Here is a 25,493-nt window from a genome sequence, read left to right as displayed (position 1 = left end):
TCTTTTTCTTGTTTTTCTAAATAGGTGGAAATGGCCATAAGAGGCAGTGGGCATGGGAGTTGTTTCTCACGGTTACTAATAACCTGGGCTCTGATTCAGTGTCCCTGTTTATCTCTCCAATCTCTGTAAGCAGTTCTCTGTATTAAATATCTGGTACGGGTTTGGATTTTGTAACTGCACCCCGCCATTTTTTTGGTATTGGGGATTGATCCCAAGGGCTCTCTGCTACTGAGCTACCTCCACGCTTTTAATTTTATTATTATTTTCTGGTACCTGGGATTAAACCCAAGGACACTCAACCCCTGAGCCACATCCCCAGCTATTTTTATATTTTATTTAGAGACAGAGTCTCCCTAAATTGCTGAGGGCCTTGCTAAATTGGGCCTTGAAGCTGGCTTTGAACTTGCAATCCTCCTGCCTCAGCCTCCCAAGTAACAGGTGTGTGCCACTATGCCCAATTGGGTGTAGCTTATTATACAGGAAATAGTCACTGCTTCTCCTATAAACATGGGAGAAGTATGGTTCTCTGACTCATTGATGCTGTTTGGCCATGTAACGTGCTTTGGCCAATAGAATATGGGTGAAGGTTTCAGGGTGTAGTTTCTGGTGCAGGCCTTAAGTGGGGTTGGATATTTGTACTTGCTTCTCGGTGAGCTTTGGACTTTTGCATGTAGAAGGATATGACCTAAGCCAGTTCTCTAGCTTATCTCAAAGTCAAATGGAACAGACCTGAACTCAACACCTCCCCTGGGGGTAGAACTGCCCTTCCAGACCTATATATATATTTTAAGCAAGAAATAGATGCTCATTGCTTTCTGACACTGTAACTTTGTCGGTGGTTGCCCAGTACCGAGGAGGAAAAAAAAAAAAAAGTTTTCCTTTAAAATTTTGGAACTGCTGCTGGGTACAGTGGGGTATACTTGCAATCCTAGGGACTTAGGAGGTTGAGGCAGGAGGATTGTAATTTCTAGGCTAGCCTTAGCAACTTAGGGAGATCCTGCCTCAAAACAAACATACAACAAGTAAACAAAAAACTATTCGGAACAGCTTATTAGCCAGTTCATTTACCACATAAACCAATTGGCAAGATTAGTCCTCATTATTATCCCAGTCAAATAAGATTTAATTTCTATTTAGAAGATACTGGCCTTTTACATGGTTTCAAGGAGCCCTGCATGTAATATATTTAGTGTTGTTTGGTTTTTCTTTTTTTTTTTAATTTTTGTTTTTAGTTGTAGATGGAAACAATACCTTTATTTTATTTTAACTATTTTTATGTGGTGCGGAGGATCAAACCCAGTACTTTATACATGCCACAACCCCAGCCCCTTGTTTGGTTTTTTCATTTCCTTAAAGTTCTCTCACTGTAAAACCTTATTTGTATTCCTCAGAAAACACATTGAGAAATAGTGACAAAACAAAGCACATGATAGTGATTATATAAAAATAAAATTATCAGAATTTCATTTTGAAAAGAGGTATTCCTTGCAATAGGAACTGCTACTCAATCTACAGAGTTATGCATTTCTTAAATTTCTGAGTTTACCACAAAGGCTTTCTAAGATTTATCATAATGTTGTTAATTATACCTATTACTCTTTCTCCTGGGGGGCACCAGCTTTGTGATATGCTTAGAAGAGTTCAGGGGATTTGAAACATTATTAGTTTCAACCCACTTCTGGTTACACACACACACACACACACACACACACACACACACACACACACTTCTAGGTTTAATCTTATGCACATTAATTTTCCTAGCCAGGTGCATGCTCCTGTAAACCAGATACTATACTAAACAGGAGAATCACAAGTTCAAGGCCAGCTTCAGCAACTTAGGGAGACCCTGTTTCAAAACAAAAAAAATTAAAAGGGCTGGGATATAGCTCAGTGGTATGTGTGTCCTATACCACAAAAAAAAAAAAAAAAAAAAAAAGCAAACACAGTTTCACAGTTTTCTACAGTAGGTTTATTTGTTTTGTGACTCCTTTTATGCATACTGAGTTAAAGGTCAGGGCCAGGGCTGAGGCTCTGTGGTAGAGCACCTAGTGCAAGGGAGCAGCGGGTGGGAGGGAGTTCCTGTGCAATTTTGGAGCTGCTTGATGAGCCAATTCATTTTGGCCATGTATTATACCATATAAACTAATTGGCAAAATTAGTCCTCATTGTCATCCCAATCAACCAAATAAGACTTAATTTCTATTTGGAAGAGGCTGGTTTTTAAACTTATTTTTTAAATTTATTTATTTTTGCCATGCTGGTGATGGAACATGGGTCCCTGTGCATGCTAGGTATGAGCTCTATCCCTGAACTATGCCCCAGCCCTGATTTAAAAAAAAAAGTTACAGAAATGATACTATGTATTCTTAGGGCATATTTATTTTTGATTCATAACTCAAAAGATAAGCAAATAGAGCTTAGAGCCTTCTACTTGACGCTTAAATAAAATAATGAAATAAAAGGCCTCCATTTCTCTTCTTTCTTCCTTTTTCTCTCCCCAGTACTGGAGCTGGAATCCAAAACTTCTCTATGACTAAGCTACATCCTCAGCCCTGTATATTTTTGTTTCTATTTTGAGTTGCCAAGGCTGGCCTTAAACTTGGGATCCTCCTGCCTCAGTCTCCTAGCAGCTGGGATTACAGGTGTGCTCCATGCTCCCAGTTGGGGGCCTCTCTTTGCTTTGCCCAAAGAAACTGATAGGGTGAAGAAAATTGTATCTCAAAATACAGAACCTTGAGGCTGGGGTTGTGGCTCAGCAGTAGAGCACCCGCCTAGCATATGTGAGGCACTGGGTTCATCCTCAGCACCACATAAAAACAAATAAATAAAATAAAGGTATTTTGGGCTGGGGATGTGGCTCAAGCGGCAGAGAGCTCGCCTAGCATGCATGGGGAACTGGGTTCGATTCTCAGCATCACATAAAAATAAAATAAAGATATTGTGTCCACCTAAAACTAAAAAATAAACATTAAAAAAAATAAAGGTATTGTGTTCAACTACAAAAAAATATATATTTATTTATTTAATACAGAACCTATAGGCATGCTGCATAATTTAAGCTGCAAGAAATGGAGAAAACACAAAGTAGAAAGGTCTCTCTGATCTTCCCTCCCCACTTCCTACCTTGAGGCAGGCCATGAAACTAGAATTCCTTTCCTTTCTCCTTCTCCCCAGAGGCAGGCTATAAAACCTCAGAGAGTCACTCTCTAACCTTCTCTCTCTGCCCTGAAGACCCTCCTGTGACAGGTGTCCTGCCTTTTGCCCCACCCATGGAAAGAATGTCACAAGGAGATGCCAAAAAGAAACAGAACAAACAGGCCTGGCAAGGAGCATTCCCTCCCTAGTTTATTACCATCAGATCAGACCCGTTTTCCTCCAACCTAACTTCTGCACAACTCTCCATAAAAACACACAGGTCTCTTTCCAAAGGTTCCTGTGTCATGTGAAACTGCCATTAAATCAGTCTGTAGGCTTTTCTCTTGTTAATCTGTCTTTTGTTAGAGGGTTCTCAGCCATGAACCTTGCCACAGGTAAGGAAAAGATATTACTTCTCCTTCCCTATAGGACTTTCCCACAGGGAAGATGATAGGCTGAGATTGAAGAGATGTGAGCACTCAGTGAAAGTCAGTACCCTGTCTTGCTTTGTGAGACCCTGGAGAGGAGAACATCCCAACTCAAGCTATTTTTAAGTATGTTTTTAGTTGTTGATAGTCCCTTATTTTATTTATATGTGGTGCTGAGAATCGAACCCAGTGCCTCACACATGCCAGGCAAGTGCTCTACCACTGAGCCACAGCCCCAGCCCAACTCAAGCTATTTTTGCTCCTCATCCTTGGTCATCCTTAAAGGAATTATGTGCAGGATTCACACAGACAGGAAACCCCAGCTGTGAGTTCCTAGAGCAGGTCCTCTCTGCTGTCCCCGTATACTCCTGCAGTTTTCTCCCAATTAGACTGAAGTATGGATTTCTTCTATAAAATGAAAAAAAGGACAATTTGGAAGGGGAGATGGAAAAAAGAGAAATGGCCTGACATCTCCAGTCACGGCTGCATCTTCTAAAATTTCAATTTTCGGAAAGAATTGGGCTGGGACTGGGGCTTAGTGGTAGAGCACTTGCCTGGCATGCATGAAGCCCTGGGCTCCATCCCCAGCACTGCAGAAAAGAAAAAGAAAATTTTGGGAAAGAGTACACATCAAATCTAGAAACAAATTCCCTTAAAACTATCTGTATCTAGCTGCCCCCAGAAAATTGTCTCATGTCTGCAGATGTACACTGTTAAACATATAATGATCTTAACATTGCTCAAGACAAGGAGCTATTTTCCTCACTCTGATGAACCAAATACTATAATTTTCCTTTTTTTTTTTTAAAGAAAGAGAAGCATCCCTCGGTTTTATTTTTTAGATAATTTATTGTTGAATGGAGAAGTCACAAAGCAAAATGGAACGGGACAGAGGTGACATAAATTTAAAACACAGTTTTGTTCAACACTGTTCTGGATTTCCTAAGGTTAGAAATAGGAAAAATGTCAAGTGGGAAGATACTTGTTCAAGTTCAGTCTTTCTAAAAGTCAGTACTTTGAAAGCAAAACAAGTTTCCTCTGAAAATACAAATCATCCTCTTACATGAAAGCCCTAATTTAGGAGACTGAGTGAAAAGCTTTTTTAATTAACAAACTGTATCTCTCAGGCACACTTAGGAATGTTTGCTTTTAATCACTGAGTTTAAAAATCACCACTTCCGCCCTGAAAAAAACTAACATGACTCCACCACAGGCTGGTGGCATTTCATCCGCACGGGAGAGTTCCAGGGTGTCTCCATGTGTTTCCATTTCTGCAACAGTCAGCAAAGCAGGTTTGGAAGGGGGAAAGGGTTTAGAAAGGATCCCAGCTGGTTCCCTAGTGAATAACTTAACAAAATAGACCCCGCCTGTCCACACGCCTTACACGTCCACCATCGCTCACTTCAACTTACTTGACTGGTAAGGTTCAGGTTCTTTCCACACCTAGAGTGACTTGCCTGAACTCCACACGATCCCCTAAGATGAAAAAAAATCTCAGGAGGGCACCCCTCAAAAAAAACTCAGAGGCCACATTCTTCTACATTCTGTCCCCTGTCGCCCTGCCCACAGCGTTCCTCAGAGCTCATCCAAGTGTCTCCCAAAGCTCTGGGAATTTTCCTAGCATAATTTAAAAATCACACTTACTATTTATCAACACTAAGAAATCAGATAGAAAATCCATTTTTACCAATAAATGTGGTGGAATTTACTCTCCAAAGGCAGGTGGCAATTTGTTGCTCTGTACACAGTGGAAGAGACCATGGGGTCCCAGAGTGACACTTCTCACTGGATCCCAGCTGAGGTGCTCCCTGGCAAACTTGGGACCATGAAGCTGACTGAAACTCCATCTGGGGATGTGTCCCATTTGTTAGGCGCATAAGAGACCAGACATTGTCTCTGCAGAGGATGCCAGATGCAATGGCTCTAAGAGGGCTCCTGTCCTTTATTTTTTTTTTTATTTTTTTTTTTTAAATTTCAATATTTATTTTTCAGTTTTCATACATCTTTGTTTGTATGTGGTGCTGAGGATCGAACCCGGGCCGCACGCATGCCAGGCGAGCGCGCTACCGCTTGAGCCACATCCCCAGCCCCTCCTGTCCTTTAAATGAGAGCGATTATCATGGCACCTGCTTTCATCATAACAAAACTCCCTGCTGTGGCTCCAGGGTTCCCAGAGAGTTCTCAATATTTTGCTTTTAGGACACAAGGATGCCATCCATAAAAACCTGGAGATACAGCAGGAGGCAGAAACCACAGAGCGCTGTAACCCTGGGGCACTTGACATAATTTGGATGTATTCAAAGGAAATATGTATGGTTTGTTTTTTCCAATATTGGGGGGAAAGTCCATCTGCCACTTTCTACACTCCAGACCTGCAGAGACTGGCAGGAGATTCTAAGAATCTGGGGCTGGGGCTGGGGGTGGTGGGGTGTTGGTGAGAGCCTGGTGAGGAAGGGCAGCCTGGTGCCACCTCTGCCCCACCCAGCACCATCCCTGCTGCAGTGGCTCCGCTGAGCTCTTGAAGTTGCCTCGGGAACATCTTCAGTTCACACTTAACCCCACGGTGGTCACTTCCCTTTATACAGCGGCAGGAAAGAAATGTCCACTTTGGCTACAGTAGCCGGGCATTAAAGTCAAATTGTGACACAATTCCTTACACTAAATTCGCCGAAGCATAGCCTCAGAGGATGTTAAGCAAGATTCCTTGCATTAGACCCAATTTCTCTGCAACTTTGACACCACCAAAGTCCTCAGTTGGGTCCATCAAGATAGTCATGATGAGCTGGATCACCAGAAACATCTACATCTGTCTCTTCCTGGTGGCAGTGGGTCTTAGGCATGTCAGTCCTGAGTGGAAACCTCCCTCCTGGAGTCCCAAAAATGTTTTCCAAAGCATTCTTTTAAAATGCCATCTCTCTCAGAGGAGCCCTCTGCTATATTTTCCTTTATGAAAAAACGGGAAAGTCGTATTGAAACCCCACAGTACCTATCAAGAGAGTTACACAAGATGTGAACCAGATGCCAAGTGTGCAAGGATGCCGCCAGAGCCTGTGCCCGCAACACACCTGCAGGGAACAGATGGAAGCCACTGCTCCCAAACTGGGCCATGTGTCCATTTGACCTTCTGAAACAGGAGAGAAGGCAGTGAAGTGGGTTTTATTTTTAAGGCATCTCTTATTTTGGTTTGGGGTTTTTCCATATCATTAAAAAAAAAAAAAAAGATCGAGAGAATTCCAAAAGTTTGGGTTAACAGGAAATAAAAATGGAAGTGGAAATAAAGAATGGAATGAAACTCAGCTCTCCCCAGATTGAACACATATGGGCATCAGGACCTACTGAAACAGCTACACTTTAGTAGCAGGGAAGACACCTGTGGCTAGAAGGTCTTAAAGCTCACTTTTTCCGTCCCAGGGACTTTTCCAAGCTCTTTTTTCAGACACACTGACAGTGGAGGAAGAGCGGTCCTCCGCCCTCCCTGGTTCAAACTGTTGCCATTTTCTTTTGCTCTGGTTTTCTTTTTATTTTTTTTTTTTCATCAAATTGAGACTTTTGGGAAACTCTGGAAATATACTCCTTTAAAAGCAGCAAATCAGGAAATATATTCCTTTTAAAGATAATTTGAAAATTAAAAAAACAAAACCAAGTATCTCAATAATTGCAAGATGCTTGATTTTTTTCCCCCAGGTTGGGCTTAGAGGTATTCCCAGGTCCGACTCTGGGGCTGGAATGATATGCAAGGACAACATCGCCCAACTTGCCCAGGGTGGACTGGGGACCAAGGCAGCGGAAAAGCTGGCTCAACCCCAAGCCATCCTTCTGAGTCAGCATTCATCCGAGAGGCAATCGTTGCCCAGGAACTCTGTGGCCTCCAGCTCCACGCTGGACAGGAATCTCCTCAGCTTCTTGTGGCAGTTGTAATCCAGGGTGGTGGTGTAGACGGTCTTGGGGTACTTCGGGTAGACAATGGTGGTGCTGAGGAAGCGTGTGGGCTTGTGGCGGGGCTCAAAGCGCACCTCAGCCTTGTAGTTGCGCCATGTGCAATTGGGGATACAGGTGACTGTCTGGCTGCAGGAGGCCACTGCCAGGCCCAGTGGCAGCTGCACATCATCAATGAAGTGTCGCTCTGAGTCATACTTGACTGAGGAAGTATACCTGGGGAGGGGGGACAAATCAGGCAGCATGAGGTTGTTCCTCTGAGCCAGGGGGACAGGGTCCCAATTGTGACTCTGAATCTCTTGTGGGATACAAGTCTGAGACCTGCCAACGTCAATATGAAGCAGCACAGTTTATGAAGTACTTATTCCGTGCCAGGTACTAGCATTCCAAGCACTTGAATTCATAGGATCTAATTTAATCTCTACAACCTTGGGAGCGGAAAGTGAGCTCCAGAGATGAAGGTCACCGTGCCACTGAGTGGAGGAACTGGGATTGATGGATTGATTGACTGGATTAAGGGGACTGGAAGGTAGATGTGCAAGGTTCCAAAGTATTCCCTGTGCTCAATGTTTCCCATTGCAGGCCAGACCCCCTGGATTCTGTTCCCATTAACTTAGGCCTGGAGCCCTCAGTCAGGATACTTAACCTGTCCAAGCCTCAGTTTCCTCTTTCTGTAAAGGGTACTCAATAAAGGGGCAGGGTGTCAACACTGAGCAAGTGCTGTCAGTGTAATTACAGTCGTGTACCACTTAACGACATTTCAGTAAACAATGGCCCCACATATGACAGTGGACCCCCTGAGATTGCATGGCCTGAGATATCATAGCCTTCTTAGTTTGTGGGAATATATTCTATGATGTTCACACAAAGACAAAATTGCCTAATGGAGGACTGAGTTGTACCTCAGAGGCAGAGTACTTGCCTAGCATGTGTGAGGCACTGGGTTCAAACCCCAGCACCACGTAAAAATAAATATAAAGGTATAAAAAAATAAAATATAAAGGTATTGTGTCCATCTACAACTTAAAAATATTTTTAAAAATTACCTAATGGGACCTTTCTTTGAATGAATTTCTGACGCATAATGGTACATGACTGTCTTATAGAACAAAATAGATTCTACTCTTCCATTTATAAGCAGCTTCTGTCCCCTCAAGGGATCAACTGGTTCTTTAATAAGAAAAGGAAAAAAACCAGAACTCCTGAATGCTGATTCTGGAAGCTTGGCTCTACCAGACCTAGTATGAGGGGCACCTTTGTTTTAGAAACCTCCCAAACCTAGGGACTTAGGGACCTGATCTTATAAGTGAAAACCAATTGCAATCTTAATTTCCATAAATAAGTTACCATTTACATTCTTCAGGTACTTTATTGTTTTTTAAGTCCTTTGGTAATTTAAAAGTTAACACAGATGCATCAAACAGCTTTTATGCCCATCAGGTGACTGAGAACCAGAATTCTTTCTGTGAGTTGGATGGAAAGGTCTGTTCTTTGGGCAAGTAGCTAAGATGCTGGTAGAAGCTAATATCATGAAGCCACGTCCTTGTTTTGTTGGAAATACAAGCTCCACAGGAATAAAAGGCTAAACTGCTCACCTCAAAACTGATGAACCCCTCTTTGTTCCACATCAAAGGGCCCTTTGTGTAATGCAACTGAAACTCCAACTATAAAACCACCAGTCACCAAAAGTAAGATTCCTTTCTCTAAAAAATGATATATCTTTAAAGGAGTCTCCCCATGAATCTTTGCCCCCAGATAATCCTGGATGAGATCATTCTAGAGGAAGGCTGGCATTTGTCCGGTGACATTGTAACATGAGACAAGGTTACAGCACCTTGAAGAGGGGTCAGAGCATGGGGTGCAGGTGGAGAGGCAGCTCCAGGAAAGTTGAATTAATATTCAGCAAAATTTTTAACATCCAATAGCCATGAGATATAAAGCACATAAAGCAAGCTGCAGAACTTTATGAATCATATGATCTAATTTTTATTGTAAAAAGAGTATCTATTTAATTGATTAGAACGTTAAAAAAAATTCCTAAAGAGTACCCACCAATGGGGCTGGAGTTGTGGCTCAGTGGTAGAGCGCTTGCCTAGCATGTGTGAGGCCCTGGGTTCGATCCTCAGCACCACATATCAAGTAAATAAAATTAAAAGATCCAATGACAACTAAAAAATATTTTTAAAAAAGAGTACCCACCAAACTATCAATAGTATTTGTCATATTTGCATAATTAATAAATTTTTAAATAACAGGAAATTATGTCTGGAATAAAAAATGAAAATTTAAGAAATAAAGTCAAAGGATCAGGCAGACACAGAGGCACAGGCCTATAATCCCAGTGATTCAGGAGATTGAGGCAGGAGGATTGCAAATTTAAGGCCAGACTCGGCAAGTTAGCAAGACCCTTAGCAATTTAGCAAGACCCTGTCTCAAAATAAAAAATAAAAAGGATTGAGGATGTAGGTTAGTGGTAAAACATCTATGGATTCAATCCCCAGTAATAGGAAAAAGAAAAAAAAAAGGAAATAAACTCAGGGATTGCTATATTTACCTTACTTCCGTTGGTGGTAAGGGGTCAAACTCCACACCTTCGCCAAAGGACAGGGGGCACAGCCTTGGTGAGCAGCTGACAGCCAGGGTGTTGGGGAGAGAGGCTGGGTTCTTCCAGAACAGAAAAGAAGGTCATTAGAGCTACCACAGGCCAATGGACACATACATCCCACTGAAGGCCTTGCCTCTGAGCCTCCAGCTGATGGCTCCACTGTGATCTGTGTCCCTCATCCTGGGGACACCAGGGAAGGGTTGACCCACAGCCTAGGAAGAGCACTGGACAAGGAGCCAGGAGGCTCAAATTCAAATCTCAGGTTGATCCTGAAAGTATTCTGTGCCCTCAGAAGAATTATGCCCCATGCCCTATTACCTTATTTGCACCCCTTCTACCACTGCAGTTTTGTGAAAGGCAGAAAAGAGACAGGAGCTCAGCAACAGGATGCTGGCCAGACCCAGGAGCCGCCGTACCGCAGAAGCCGTGTGGTGAGGAAGCCTCCATGAACTGGAGCTTAACTCTTCAGAACCCTCAATTATGTGGCACCCCCTCTATCATTGTCTCAGCAACACTCCAGAAAGACTGAAGCAGGGATTCTTTTTAAAACTGAAGACTCCCTCCCACTTCCCCCCCCCCCTTTTGCCTCAGGGACATCACATTCACATCACCCAATGCTCTGGCTAACTGGGAGCCTCATCTGTTAGAGGGTCACCAACAGTTCTCCACATCACCTCCATCACCCAGAACATTCCACGCCCCAGAGCACAGCCTTCCTGGAGGGTAAGCATCTCCACCTGGTCAAGGCACTGGCACTCTGACTCATCAGGAGACAGTTCCGCCCTAGTCACCCAATTTGCTGGAATTAGGGCTTTTGTGGTTTCTATGTGCAAAGATAAGCACAGAGCAGAGTTTGACCTGGCAGCCTTTTGTATTCCCTGGTGTCTTGAGATCTGTCATTTTCTTTGCCTAATTTGAGAGAAGGATCTACACTTGTGCCAGGGTGTGGAGGTGGCAGTCCTGCCCCCAGGTCCTCCATGACAGAAGGAGGTAATCATTTCTCAGGCTGGCCCTGAGACCCTTATTGTATTACCAGGACAAAGTGTCAAGTCAAGTAGGCTGTAGAACGGAAATACAAAAGCTTAAGGGGACCAAGACAGAGAGAGGCACTGGGTCCTGAGGGTCTAGCTCCTGGGTGTGGGTGGGGCCCAGACTGAGGGAGGGATGTGAGTTTGAAACAAGGTCAGTAGATGGGAAGGGGTGCGTGAGGTATATGCACTGGCTGCTGCAGACCTTCTGAAAACAGCCTTCAGATAGTGACAGTGAGCCCTGCTCTGCCTCTAGCTCTCTGCCCCCAATAGTAGGGGCACCTCCCAGGCAGTCCTGGGAAGTGGGGGATGACAAAGCCACCAGGAGGAGTCAGGTGCTCTCCAGCACTCACAGGACATCCACCCTACCATGCCCTTCTCTTGACTCTGCCTTCTCTGCTCTCAAGCCTGCCCACACCACACATATTGCCTGGGCTCCACCTTGCTTCCTGTGTAGGATGGGGTTGGGGCAGGGTGGCAGAGGTTATGACAGACCCACGTACTTGGTGCCACTAGAGAATGAAGACTATACCAGAGACTTTAGCAAGGCTCTGGGAAGCATCAAGGAAGGCTTCCCAGAAAAGGTGACAATAGAATTTTGAGAGAGGTAAGAGGCCGAGTGCATGCCAGGCAGAGGGTCTCAGAGGCACCGCTGTGTGTCTAGCCTGTGGTCAAAGCAGGTGGAAGATAGGCTAGAAACAGCCAGATAGGGAAAGTTCCCAAGGCTAAATTGAATGAAGTACTGCCTTGAAATGGAAATGAGGGAATGCACTGAGGCCTCAGAGGGGTCTAGTACAGCACCATCAAAGCTCTAACATGGGACCTTAAGAACAATGCTGCCACTAACTACTTCACCCCAGGGGACAGGGTGGAAAACACCTATCTCCAAGCCCCACTTTGAGCTTCAACTGTAGACAGGATGTGGCCTCCGGGCTGCCGGTAAAAGCAACACACTTCCATGTCTGAGCGATTCCTAAGGCAAAATAGACTTGGTGGAGTTTAGTTTCTTTTAAAATAAGTTTTAAATTAAAAGGAGTAAAAGTTCCTGCCACCTGAAGGCTTCCCATCTACTAAGTACAAGACACCAGCTGGATTAGGTGTTCAGGACAATGGGGGCCACCAAGGAAGCTGGAGGTTCATGGAGTGAATCTTCTTAAAAGGTCCCCAAGGCTGGCCCAGATTTCTCTCTGAATGGAGAAGCCCAGGGCACACCCCTGCCCTGGAGCTGCCAAGAGGAGGCAGGTCTTGGGGCCGCCTGAGATGGGCAAAGCCCGCGGGGTGTTGGGCCCACGGTCGGGGAAAGGCTGGATTTCCCGGTTGGTATCCCGGGAGCCCCAACCGCCCCGCCCAAGCAGGAATGTGGCTGAACCGCAGCCTGGCAGCCCCAGGAGCAGCCACCTCGAAGGGAGGAGAGGCGGCTTGCCTCTCCCGGGGCTCCCGCGCCTCCCAGGCGATGACAATTTTCCAGCCACCGGCTCCAGCTGGCCAGGCTCTTGCTGCGCTCCCGCCCCGGGCTCCCAGGGACGGCCACGCCGTCCCGACGAGCGAGCGGGTGGTGGCATTGACAGCGCGCCCCGGGCGGGGCGGCACCACCGCTGGTAACCCCCAGGGCCTGTCGCGAGTGGGCTGGGGAGGGAAGGAGTCCGCGCGGGGCCACTCACCGGGGCTGCTGGGGTCACCACCGCATCGGGCTCCAGCGTCCCGGGGGCCGGCGTGCGCTCCCCGCCGCCGGCGCCACCCCCGGCCGCCGCCAGCCCCCAGTGGCTGGGGCTGGGGCTGGGGGGCAGCCCCGAGTCCGGGCTGTCCAGGACGCCGTCGCCCTTCTTCTTCGTGTCCACGAGCTCGGGCACATCCTGCAGGCTCAGCCGACCCACCATGGCTGTGTGCGTGGCGGGCTCGGGGGCACACGGTGTCGGGGTCGCGGATGAGAGAGGGCCTAGAGGGGCGCACACGCGGGCGGGGGCTGCTGCCCTCAGGGCCGCCCTCCCTGCCCGGCCGCCCGCGCGCCGTCCGGGTCTCGCCGACGGCCGCGCTCCGAGCCCCGCCCTCAGCCCCGCCCCGGCCGCCCGCCCGCCCGCCGGGCCCAGCCCGCACTGGCCGCGCCGCGAGGCCCGGCGCCAGGGGCCGCTGCGCTCCCGCAGTGCGCCGCCCGCGCTACTTTATGCCCCGCGGCTGAGCCCGCCCCAGGCGCCGACTGCTGCGCTCCTGGAGCGCGGAGCAAGCCTTGCAGCGGGAGGATTAGGCACCCCGGCCCCTCCCGGCCCCTCACTCTATCACGGATGGGCGCGGGAATCCCGCTCGGGCTGGGGCCCTGGGGTCGCGTCGACCCCCCTTGCCCTGTCCCAGTGGAGCCCCGGAGGCGCTAATATCTCCAGACCTGGCGGTCCAGGGGAGCCAGAGCAGAGTGTCAGCCTGCAGAGGCCTGGGAGAACGAGCAAACAACTGGAAATTATTAATAGTTAATGCGCTTCGTATGGCTCCAGCCGCCTGTTGGCTCAGCAGGGTGGACTCTGGCTCTCACGTCTGCCCCAGAGGAAAGCCGGCCTACTTGTTACTCCTCGGGACTCCCCGGGGGTGCTCCGCCGAATAGTCTGTGACCACGCCAAACAGGGAAGGTCTATGGGTTCAAACTCGAATCTCCAATAAAATGAACCAGCCCAATAGGCCGCCCACAGGTTTTCTCAGGGGCCTGTAGCCCTCCAGTGGGGGGCCACAGCTTTTCATTCACAGGAATGTTTGGCCTTGCACCCCTCCTGATGGGATTGCTTCTAAAAACCAGACTGCATACATCTCTTCCTTTGGTTTGACAGAGAAGATCTTCCTGAGTGGGAACTCCTTTAGGTAGATGCTGGTTGTAGGACTGGGCTGTTCCCAAATCCAGTGTCTTTTCTCACAGAGATGTCCATGATCACCAGCAAGTAGAGAAAGTGGCCCAGGGGCTTCTGATAGACGCTCAGTTAAGGACCTGGAATTGAAGTTTTTGCCATACCTACACAGCAGGCGCCAGCTCTGAAGAGGGGTGTACCCTGGGCTAGGGAATTATTTCCCTGGCTAGACAAGAGATAGGCTCTGTGCATATCCCACAATGAGAGCCCTATCCACATCCTTGCAAAACCAAGACATATTTGTCTTGCTTGAGGCAGACCTGTTAAGTGCAGAAATTTGAAGTGGGTAGATCTGTTAGCCAAGTTCAGTTCTCCTCCATCACCTTTAAGTAAGGAAACAGAAAGGGAATAGACTTGCCCCATATCACACAACTGGTACAAGGCAGCTCACTATGAACTGGAAACCCAGATCATCTCCTTCACGGAGAATAAAACTTGGTGAATGCCCGTGTGCTGGGAGGTCATTCATTCATTCATTCATTTATTCATTCAGGGGATGTGGGAGAAGATGACAAAATCCATGGTGGTACAGTCCTGGACATTGGCTAGTTACAAGGACAGTCTGTGCTGCTACACCTCTCTACTCTTGTTGATATCATCTACACATCCCAGGCTGTGTCCTACCCCGAGGCATCAGAGGAAGAATTTAAATGCTTTATGGGGTTATAAAAAGTGGTTTGTCACTGGGGTTGTGGCTCAGTGGTAGAGTGCTTGCCTAGCATGTGTGAAGCACTGGGTTCGATCCCCAGCACCACAAAAAAAAAAAAAAAATAAATAAATAAATAAATAAAGGTATTGTGTCCATCTACAACTAATATATGTATATATATTTTTTTTAAGTGATTTGTCAATAAGTGGGAGAACTTGACTCTATGGAGGGAATTTGCCCACCAGATATTTCTGAGTAGATGCTGAAAACTATTCTCTGAGCCTGGTTAGATTGGGAAAGGTGTCCGGGAAAAGGCAGTTGTTCCAAGGGGGTGATTGCCTTCAAGATCATCAGCCTGGAAGAGATGTAGGATGAGATTGAGGAAGTTCAGTGTGCTAGACCAGTGAAGCCACTCTCTACCCAACAACAAAGTGTGGGTTGTTGCAGAGATTTTGAAAGGTATCTCCACTTGCACCTGCTGAAACACTGAGCCTGGGAAGAGCCAGCATTAGCAGCTTCTCAGAAGATTTCTGAAAAGCTTAGATTATCCACATTTTGTCAGAAAATCCATGGAGACATCAAAACTCCCTTGACATAATAAAGGAAGTATAATGCTGTCAGCTTTGGGGTCCAGTAAGATCAAAAGGACACATGCGATAACCCTTCCTCTCTGGCACCAGGGTCATTAAGCAGCTAGCCCAGGATTTCACAGGGACTTTTGGGCCTGGGGAGCAATGACCATCAAACTGGATTCAGAAAGCATCCAAATGCTGACCTCCTTCCTCCAAGTGTTCTGTCGGATCCCTAACTCCTTTAAATGGAAACCTGGCAGGGCTTCCTGAACCCAGAGACATCCTTTAGCCTCAGGACAACTGCCAAGGAACTCCGAAGCACAAGTTGATCAGCCACCATGGTCTCCTTTCTTATAGACATATGTTCAGCACTGATACATGCAAAAAAAAAAAAAAAAAAAACCAGAATGGCTTGCAGAAAAATCCAGCCCAGAACTGTCACTGATGGAGAAGTAGAGGTGGAGAAGAACAAAGGTCCCATACAGATTCCCTGCAGTCATTCATATGTCCCCTCAAGCAATAAGCATCCAAGACATCCTGCCTAGTCAGGCATCTTCTGGAACTCATGGTATTCCTGGTGGGGAGGAGCAGAGGTTTTCTTGCAATAGGAAGTAGCTGATTTCAACCTGCCCAGCAGTCCTTGTGGGTGGGAGAAAAGGGGGATTTCCTTTGTAACCACATACACACTTCCCAGCTCAGATCTTGGAAGTTGGCTTTGTTTCTGGTGATTTCAACTTGCAAATCTATACAGGCCTTTTGAAGAGCCTTGCTACCTGGACTCATCCTACATTTTATTCCAGATTTTCCCAAAGGACATTACCTAAAAAAATTCCAATCAAAGCTTGGGAGAGGTAATCAGTTGTGGTCTTCCCCGACCTGGTCTGGTTTTGGAGACAGGCATTCTTTTGAGGAATAGCTGGGGTGCCCCTAGAAACCAAGGGTGAGTTGTGCCAAACAAGCATGGCCCAGGGAGACCACAGAGCCTGCATAAGACTGGCCTCTTCTCAAAGCTGTCTTTTCAGAGCAGGGCCACATCCACAGACCTGGATCACAGAGACACCGTGTCCTCGAAGGACTTGACTTCTGGCCTGAGGCCTTCTCCCAGAGGAACAAAAGCTACCTAAGGATGGATGCCAATCCTACATTTTTGGGTTTTTCTGCACTAAATTAAACTGATACCCAAATGGGTGTTAACGCAAGACAAGAACAGGGCAGGACCCTTCATGACTGCTGCTTATTTTTGTGGAACGGCCTGTCTTCTGTGAACTCAGCCAGACAGGATTAAAAGCACTCCCATCCCAGCTTGCTTGCCCATGCCGTGCCCATAGCACGTGGCAGCTCCCAGACCCCCTGGGATCTGGGTTGTTCTGTTGTCCTTGATGTAGAGGATTTACCTTACTGTTGAATCGAGTCTCCTCTTCACTTTATATGCACCCATGTCAACCAAATGCTTTTAAAAAATAGAATTTAATTAGTTACCTTTTGCAAACAATGTTGAAAGAGCCTAACCTAACAGACATGCCCTAACCTAACACAATTCTCAGACTGTATGTATGCACTTGTGTTGGTGAGGTCCAGGAATAACCCTGAAGCCCTGGGACTCTCAAAGGTGGCATAGAACCAAAGGGGAACCAAAGTTCTGGCATGGCAATTTTAGAATTCAGGAGGCTTGAGGAAACAGGCTGGCTTCTTTCCTGCCCTCTCAACTGGGAAGTCACCAGTTTGGATGAAGAGATGGGGTCTGGGGTGAAGCTCAGTTGGCTGATATCAAGTGCTGCTGGTGTAGGGTCAGGCCAGTGGGCCCTGTGTGGGAGTCTCACAATGTCAGTCAGATATGGCTTTACTCTGGAGTCTTCCTATTTGTGAGCTAAGAGATGATTCTCCCAAATGCTCCCTGGTTACACTGAAAAGGGCCTTGCTTGGCCTCTGCAAAATAAAACCAGATGGGGTTTTTGAAAAAGCTGGGGCACATGGCTTCTCTGGAACTGCATCAATACACTTGTACTCTTGGCTCCGTTCTGCATATTCAAACTGGACAAGAACTTGCAAGCCAGAAAAAAAAGCCCTTGGTTGAGCAATTGAAGTTCAGACCCTTGGCTCCTCAGCTTGAAAGGCACGATAGAAGGGTATGCTGTCATTATCCCTAAGTAACACATGGCTGGTTTGTGTGGCCACAGTCCAAAGGCAGCCTTGAAGGTCTCCAAGGTGCTTTAGGACCACCCTTAGATTCATAGATTCAGGTCTGCACTTTAAGACTACCTGAAAATGAGGTTCTGTGGGGGCTGTAGTTCCTGGGAAGAAATGAAGAATGGGAGTTCTTGGGGACAGCCAATTTGATCCTCACAATGACAGTTGACTTGCTCTGTCCTTCCCAGGAACTACAGTCCCTTAGGGCATTCTTCTTCTATCCCCAATTCAAAGCAGAATATGTGCAGGCTGAGGCAGTGTGGTTTGCAGCCACACACCGCTTAGAGCTGTTGATACTTAAGACATTCACACACCTTTGAAGAAATGTTTTTCACTTTTGAATCTTTATCAAAAATTAGCTGGGGTTGAGGAAGAACTTGGTGTGAGAAGGAAGAAAGATCTCACATGTCCCATCTCTTCCCAGTCCACATGGCCAGGACATCAACTGGAATTGTATTGCCTCTTATCCCACCCTTCTGTGGGACCCCCCCCCAAGTATTTCCCAGTATTTCTGGAAACCTGTGAAAGTGTCTCTCCTTTCTTATTCATGAGTAAATCTGGTCATACATATAGGATGCCTGCTAAGAATTTTTTTCTTTTTTTCCAGCTTCCACTGTCTTGGCCTCTGGCTGTGTGAGGGTCCATCACCATGACCCTCTGGTGGGCTGCCCTTGCTGAGGCAGCCACCAGCTCTGCCAGTCACCTAGGAGAGGCTATGCTTGTGACACTGTGGGCACCACTCCTCTGCCATTTGCCAGGTACTGTTTCCAATGCTGCTGGAGGCCAGAGGGCACTATGATTCCCATGTGCAAGGTTTATGAGGCATGCCTGTCGCAGAGTGCCCCTCACCCCTTCTGGTTGCACTTGTAGGTAGCTTCCTTCATGCCTGCCTCCTGCTCTAAGATTCAAACTTGAATGCTGCAGGGCTAGATCAAGAGACAAATATTAGTAAAATAAATACCTCTTTAAATTCCAAATCCCTCTCTCCATCTCCTAAGCCAGATCTATCCATTTGGCTCCTTTTCTTAAGATTTCTCTAAAAAAGGTTTTAGGTCCTGCACACAAAGAAGCTGTCTGAGAGCCTGGTGTGGTGGCTCATGCCTGTAATCCTAGTGATTTGGGAGATTGAGGCAGGAGGATGGCAAGTGTGAGGCTGGTCTCAGCAACTTAGCAAGGCCCTAAGCAACTTAGTGAGACCATGTTTCAAAGAAAAAAAAAAAAAAAAGAATCCTTGGCTTAAATCCTTGGATTAAAAAAAAAGAAAGGAGAGGAAAAAACTATCTGAACCTGGGGGTGATGGGGTGCTCACCTTCAGCTCCAGCTGGGACCCCCAATCTTCATTAAATAGCACCCAAATCCCATCCTAGCACCTTGTTTTCTAAAGACTGAAAGATGGCCTCTTCCATTTCCAAGGATGTCAGCTGACTTCCTTAGCATCCAGCTTGATTGCCTGGCAACCTTGTGGGACCAGAACTGCTGGGGAGAGCAAAAGGGAAAGAGCATACTTGTTAGCAGCTATGTTAGAAATCAAACTTTCTAGAATATCAGAAACAATCCATTCCCCAAGATAGGACTTCAGTCTTGAAACAGGATGGGTATGCAGAGGGACATTGAGGACTCAACACAGGACTGTTCTTTTTACACATTGTACTGAAAGAGCAGTCTAACAGGAACCCGTCTTGGCCTCCCGTCATTACACACTGACATTAGGGAACCTGAGTTCTGGGTCCTTATTGGAATGTTGCAGGACTGGGGTGTACCTTAATGGTAGAGCATGGGTTTAGCTTGTGCAAGGGCCTGTGTTTGAGCCCCAGCAACACACACACACACACACACACACACACACACACACACACACAGAGTTACCAATATTCTGGCTTCTGTAGATGGTATGGGCTCAGTTTGTCAGTTCTGACCATCAAGTGTTTGGAGTATGCCAGGCAGAGTGGGAACACAGAGAGGGCTCTACCCAGCCTGGTAAAGGGAGGGAGGTGATGTCTGGGGGAGACTCCTGGAGGCCATGGAGCCTGAGTTCCACTATAAGAAATAGACAATCAAAGAAGGAAGTAGGGACTCAATCCAGGCAGGAGCAATAGCATAGCAAGGGTTGGGAGCTCTGGCCCCTTTGCTTATCACTGAGTAGTAGACCAAAGGCATCATTTGCACTAAACATGGCTTCATGGCCAATCTCGGGAGTTCTTTGGTGGCTGCACACGGAAATGCTTTGGCTGTCTGATCTATGGGAATAAAGGCTGTGTTGGAATCCAGTCATAGTTCCTGGAGTTCATCTAACTCTGTTAGTCAGCTTTCTGTCACTGTGACAATATCTGAGATAATGTAAAGGAGGAAAGATTTATTTTAATTTGTGGTTGCAGAAGTTTCAGTCCACGGTCACTTGGCCTTGCTGCCTTTGGCCTGGGTGGTACAGTGCACCATGGCGGGAGCGGGCATGGTGGAGGAGGTCTGTTCACCTTATGGCAACCAGGAAGCGAGAAAGAGGGAGGAGAAGAGAGAGAGAGAAGGTCGGGGAAGGGAGAGAGAGAGGGAGACAGGGCTAGGGTCCCAATGTCTCTTCAAAAGACAAACCCCCAAACCTCCTTCCATTAGGCTCCACCTCCTAAAGGTCTTACCTCTCAATAGTGCCAGCTGGCTGGTGACAAAGCCTTTAGCACACAGGCCCTTGGGGGACATTTAAGATCCAAACCATAACACATTGTTGGACCAGATCTTAAATGAAGCTTCATGGCAGAGTTTTGGAGGTCATCTTTCTCCTCTGGCTTAGCTTCCTTAGGTAGGGAACACTGCAGACCTGGAGAGAGCCCTAAGTTTAATCCTTGTGGAGCCAATCAGCTCCATTCCTGGAGAGGCACTCTGCAAAAGCTGTGCATTGGTGACCAGGGGAAAGAGAGTGAGGGTGGCTTGCTCGGTACCACTGTGCTTCTGGCTGGAAATGCCAGGTCAAGTGCACAGTGAAGAGCTATTAGGACTCCTTTGGTACCTGTAAAGAGTTTGGTTCTGTGACTATATATTCTAGCATATAAAAGGTTAATGATTCTTACATTTATTTATTTTTAACTAAACTCAATTTAGTTCATAGGCCCCCAGGTTCTTTCAAAATTAGAAAACTGTCTTGCTAGGTCAGAGTAGGTTTTTATCTTCTGGATGATGACCCAGTGGCTTCTGGGAAATTACTGCTCCTATCTGTCTCTTTCTGTTTAGGTGGTGTCTGGTAAGGCTTAAATAACATCCTGGCAGCAAGGGGTGGTTGGCAGTGCCAGGTCCACGGTTGTCTTTCTACTTCTCTGGCCTCTACTAAGGTATAATCTGTTCTGCTGGCATGCCATCTGCTTTTGATGTCTGTATGTCACCTCTTCTGAACTCTAGGTGTCCCAATCCAAGGTCTTTCCCAATGTATTGATTCTTTCCCTACTTCTGGGAGTTCAGGGGGCATGGGAACTCTCAGTAACTAACCCTGCTCATGATGGAGAGTGGGGATTCTGCAACCCACACTCCCTTAGGTCTGTTTGCCTGGACAACTCCCTCAGACCCTCGTTCCCTTCCTCCTGCCTCGTTGAACACAGGACTTCTCTACAGGGGTGTGGTCTTCCAGGTTAATTGTTGAAAACCAAGGATAAGGATTGTTCTCAAACTGATGGAGGTTTCTCTCACACTGGGGATCAGCCCAGGCTGGTAAGGCTCTGTATTTCTTCTCAGGGACCTACCAGCCTCAAAATCAAGTCATAGCCATTCCGGTGTTTCTTTTTTTAACAGCTAATCACAGATCAGTGTTTTTGTTTTTTGTTACTGAGGATTGAACAAAAGAGCACTCTACCACTAAGTTACACTTCTAGCACCACTACCCCACACCCATCCCATTCCCATCGCTTTTTAGAATTTTGAGACAGGGTCTTGCTAAGTTGCCCAGGCTGTCCTTGAACTTGTGATCCTCCTGCCCTAGCCTTCCAAGTAGCTGGGATTATAGGTATGTACCACCACACCTGGCATTTTTTCTTTTTTGATGGGAAAAAAAGTTAATATCAGGATGCACTATCTTTATGATAATGGAGGGTACTGTATGCAAAGTCCTCCAGGTTTTGGTACTTAGAATGTAAAGGCACATTTAAAATAAGAAGCATAACTAAACAGCATTCTAACACTTTTGCATGAACAACCATGGCTTTCAAGACTCACATTTCTGCTAAAGAATTTTAAAAGTCTATACATGAGTTCAAATGCAAAGAATTCAAACTATTCTGTCTTTACCATCTGTACCTCGGGACAGGGATGTAAGACCATGTGCCCGCTGCTGCAGTAATGGGGGAAAGACTAGAGGTAAGAAAGAATGGGGAAAATACCCACTTTATTATTTATTTATTTATTTTGCAATGCTGGGGATGGAACCAGGAGCTTGCACATTTTAGGCTCTACTACTGTGCTACATCCGTAACCCAGAAAAATACACATTGCAATATCTAATCATTATCTTACTACATATAAAAGAATGACCATTGATCTCATGAGTGAAACAAGAGAGCGTGTCCTCTGGGAGCCCTGATGGGAGGGAAGCCATGGGTATTTTACTCAATAGACCTTGAATGCAGAAGCTGTCCTGCAAGACACGGTACAGGCTGGGTCACATTTGTTCTTGAGCAATGAAAACCAAAGGGGAACTTCTACTTATTGAGTTTCTAAAGCTAAATCTGCAATTACATCCTCCAGCTCAAGAAGCAGGAAAAAACATCTAGGGCGAGTGAGGATGTGGAGAAGTAGGTACCCACACACTGTCAGTGACAGTGTGCAAAAACCACTTTACAGAGGGTATTTAGGCAAGAGCTGGCAACATTTTAAATGTGCATGTCCTTTCATCTTTTTAAGTGGAAATATAACAATTTTAGGAGGGTATTCTGTAAAAATGTCAGCAAAAGTAAGCATAGAATTTACAGAAAGATTTTCACAATACACAACCTGTTGTGTGTTGATTGATAGGAGACTGGCTGTCTCAGTTTGTTCATGCTGCTATAACAAAATACCAGACTGGGTAATTCACAAGTGATAGAAATTTATTTTTCACAGTTCTGGGGGCTGAGAAATCCAAGATCAGGTTGGTGGTAGACTGTCTGATGAGGATTGCTCTCTGCTTCTGAGAGGGAGATTTGTTGTTAACTTGCTACATGGCAGAAGGCAGAAGGGCAAAGTGGGATGAAGAGATCTTACACTCCCATTGCACTTCATTATAAAATCATTAGTCCCATTCATGAGAGCTCTGGCTTTATGACTTAATCATCTCTTAAAGTTCACTCTTAACACTACCCCATTAGCAATTAATTTTCAACATATGAATTTTGGAGAGATATACACCATCAAACAATAGCATTGGAGAAATAAAGAGTGGTATATCTGAACTATGAAACCAACACAGCCTGGGGCTAGGCTCAGCGGTGGAGCACTCGCCTAGCACTGGTGGGACCCAGGTTTGAGCCTTAGCACCACATAAAAAAATAAAGGCATTGTGTTGTGTCCATCAACATCTAAAAAACAAATTAAAAAAAAAAAAAAAAAAAAAAGAAAGAAAGAAAAGAAACCGACACAGCCAGTAAAAAAAATGAGGGTTAGCACATATCTGTAATCCCAGCAATAGGAGATTCAGGCAGGAGGATCATAAGTTGGAGGCCACCCTGAGCAACCTAGCAAGAGCCTGTCTCAAAATAAAAAAATAAAAGCTGGGTGTAGTGGTGCACGCCTGTAATACCAGCAGCTAGGGAGGCTGAGGAAGGGGGATGGTGAGTTCAAAGCCAGCCTCAGCAATTTAGCGAGGCACTTAGTAATTCAGTAAGACGCTGTCTCTAAATAAAATACAAAACAAGGGCTGGGGATGTGGCTCAGTGGTTAAGCACCCCTTGGTTCAACCCCCAGTACTAAAAATAATAATAATAAACAAAATAAAATAAAAAGAGCTGCAAATGTAGTTCAGTGGTAGAGCATCCCAGTACAAAAAGGGTGGGGGGAGAGAGAGAAGGACAGAAAATAAAGGCTAGGGGTGTAGTTTAGCAGTAGAGCACTTGCCTAGCATGTATGAGGATCTGGGTTAGAACCCCAGTATCTATCTATCTCTCTCTCTCTCTCTCTCTCTCTCTCTCTATCTATCTATCTCTCTCTCCACACACACACACACACACACACACACACACACACATGAGTTTTATATATGTTGAGGAAATATATGTTCAAGATATATTGTTAAACTGTAGAAAAATATATTGATTTTTTTTTAAAAGAACCCCTCTTTCCCTTCCCCAATACAGACACAGAAAGTTCAGAAAGAAAAAAAAGTAGGACTTTTGGTATGTTGTTTTAAACTTGTATACTAATATTGTACCATTCTATTTTTGTCTCAGCCTCCCATGTTCCTGGGATTATAGGTGTGAGCCACCACACTCAGCTTTATTGTACTTCAAAGAACAAGCAAACATTATTACTGCATTTTTTTTTTTTTAGTACTAGGGATTGAACAGGGCACTTTACCACTGAGTTACATCCCCAGCCCTTTTTCTTTTATTCTTTTTTAATTAATTAATTAATTTGCAGTACTGGCAAAGGAACCCAGGGATACTCTACCAAGTGAGCTACACCCCCATTCCTTTTTTATTAATTGATTAATTTATTTTAATTTTTTTTTTAGTTGTAGTTGGACAGTAGTTGGACACAATGCCTTTATTTTATTTATTTTTATGTGGTGCTGAGAATCGAACCCAGCGCCTTACATGTGGTAGATGAGTGCTCTACCACTAAGCCACAACCCCAGACCCCTTTTTTAAATTTTTATTTTGAAACAGGGCCTTGCTAAGTTAATGAGGCTGGCCTTGAACTTTCCGTCCTCCTGAGTCCCTGGGATTACAGGCCTGTGCCACTGTACCTGGCTTAGGTTTTCTTTTGATCTTTGTGAGTGGTGTTGATATAATCCATAATTAACCATCATTAACAATTTTATGATAAACTCATCATATTGGCTGACAAGAGTGGTCCAGGGTAACTGACTAAGGTTTCAAGACTGAGGAACTAGGGAAGGAAGCGGGTAACATTTAGAAGTAAGGAACTCAGGAAGGGAGTTGAGATGGCACCTGTGCGCCAATGATGGGACCTGCAAGGTGGACTGACCTCAGAAGTCAGAGCTGGCATCTCTCCTTCGACAGCAGGTATGTTTTCTGAAGGAGGCTGGAATGGAAGCAGCTGGAGGCCGCAGACTTAGAGACCTGGCCATGGTGAAGGCTTTGAAGGAAAGGAGGGCTAGGGAAGGAGGCCATGCAGTTCTGGGGCAGGAAAGGAAGGCATGAAAGGAGTGAAGGGAGAATTCTGGGGTGCATGGCAAGTGTAAAGAGAGCGCGAGCTGATAAGAAGAGCATCGATGACCTTCAGGAGTTGCTGAGACAGAAGCCGAATGCCCGGGAGAACGTAGGTGGGATGGAGGCTGTGGACGTCTTGTTTGAAATGCTAACCAAAGCTAGCAGAGAAGTAGAGGTGGCTGAGAGGAGAACAGGATAGAGGAAGAATGGAGATTCCTGTTTACTTCACCAGGCAGCAGGGGAAAGGAAAGCGGGCCTTAGGAACCGTGAGGGCAGAACAGAGACCCCAGGGCAGCCCAGCTAGGGAGAAGGGAACTGGGACCCAGAAGTGGGCTCTACAAAGGTGACTCAGGCTTTGCCATCAAGTCTTCTTTCATGGCAGGGGATTGAAAGCCTTGGGGCCTTAGTATTTCATCTGCAAAAGGAGGGACTTTGACCAAAGACCCCCAAACAAAGAAAGCAACATACCACCCAACCCTGATGCTCCAATTTAGAACTTTCCAACTGGACAGCTGGAACCAGTGCTTCGGGGTATAACAAGTGCCCAACTACTGAGCCCCTAAAAGCCCTTGGGGCTGCAGAGAGAGGGAGGGGTCTTTGAAGCAACCACAGTTCCCAGGCCCATCACCTGGGGCAGGCAGTTCCTTCTAGGCAACAGGATACGTACTGTCATGTCTATGTTTCAGTTCTGAAAAGGCTGAGAAGCACTGCATATGCAGACATTC

At 46.0% G+C, this 25,493-nt stretch overlaps 1 protein-coding gene across 1 annotated transcript; it reads right to left on the bottom strand.

Annotated features, from left to right (window-relative positions):
* Window positions 1–4,406: 4,406 nt before the first annotated feature.
* Rflnb (refilin B) lies at window positions 4,407–13,154 on the bottom strand. The gene is made up of 3 exons (XM_076869525.1): window positions 12,797–13,154; window positions 10,057–10,166; window positions 4,407–7,718 (listed from the first exon to the last, which is right to left on the bottom strand). The coding sequence occupies exons 1-3, from the start codon at window positions 13,010–13,012 to the stop codon at window positions 7,388–7,390; spliced, it is 657 nt and encodes a 218-aa protein (XP_076725640.1). The 5' UTR covers window positions 13,013–13,154; the 3' UTR covers window positions 4,407–7,387.
* Between the last annotated feature and the right edge of the window lie 12,339 nt (window positions 13,155–25,493).

Source organism: Callospermophilus lateralis, chromosome 11, assembly GCF_048772815.1.
Source record: "Callospermophilus lateralis isolate mCalLat2 chromosome 11, mCalLat2.hap1, whole genome shotgun sequence".
Taxonomy (NCBI): Eukaryota; Metazoa; Chordata; class Mammalia; order Rodentia; family Sciuridae; genus Callospermophilus; species Callospermophilus lateralis.
This window is presented reverse-complemented; position numbering and strand designations above follow the sequence as displayed.

Coding starts and splice junctions, on each gene's coding strand:
- Rflnb (XM_076869525.1), bottom strand. CDS start 13,012: ATGGTGGGTCGGCTGAGCCTGCAGGATGTGCCCGAGCTCGTGGACACG. Junction 10,167..12,796: donor TGGTGACCCCAGCAGCCCCG/GTGAGTGGCCCC, acceptor CTGTTCTGGAAG/AACCCAGCCTCTCTCCCCAA. Junction 7,719..10,056: donor TTACCACCAACGGAAGTAAG/GTAAATATAGCA, acceptor CCCCCTCCCCAG/GTATACTTCCTCAGTCAAGT.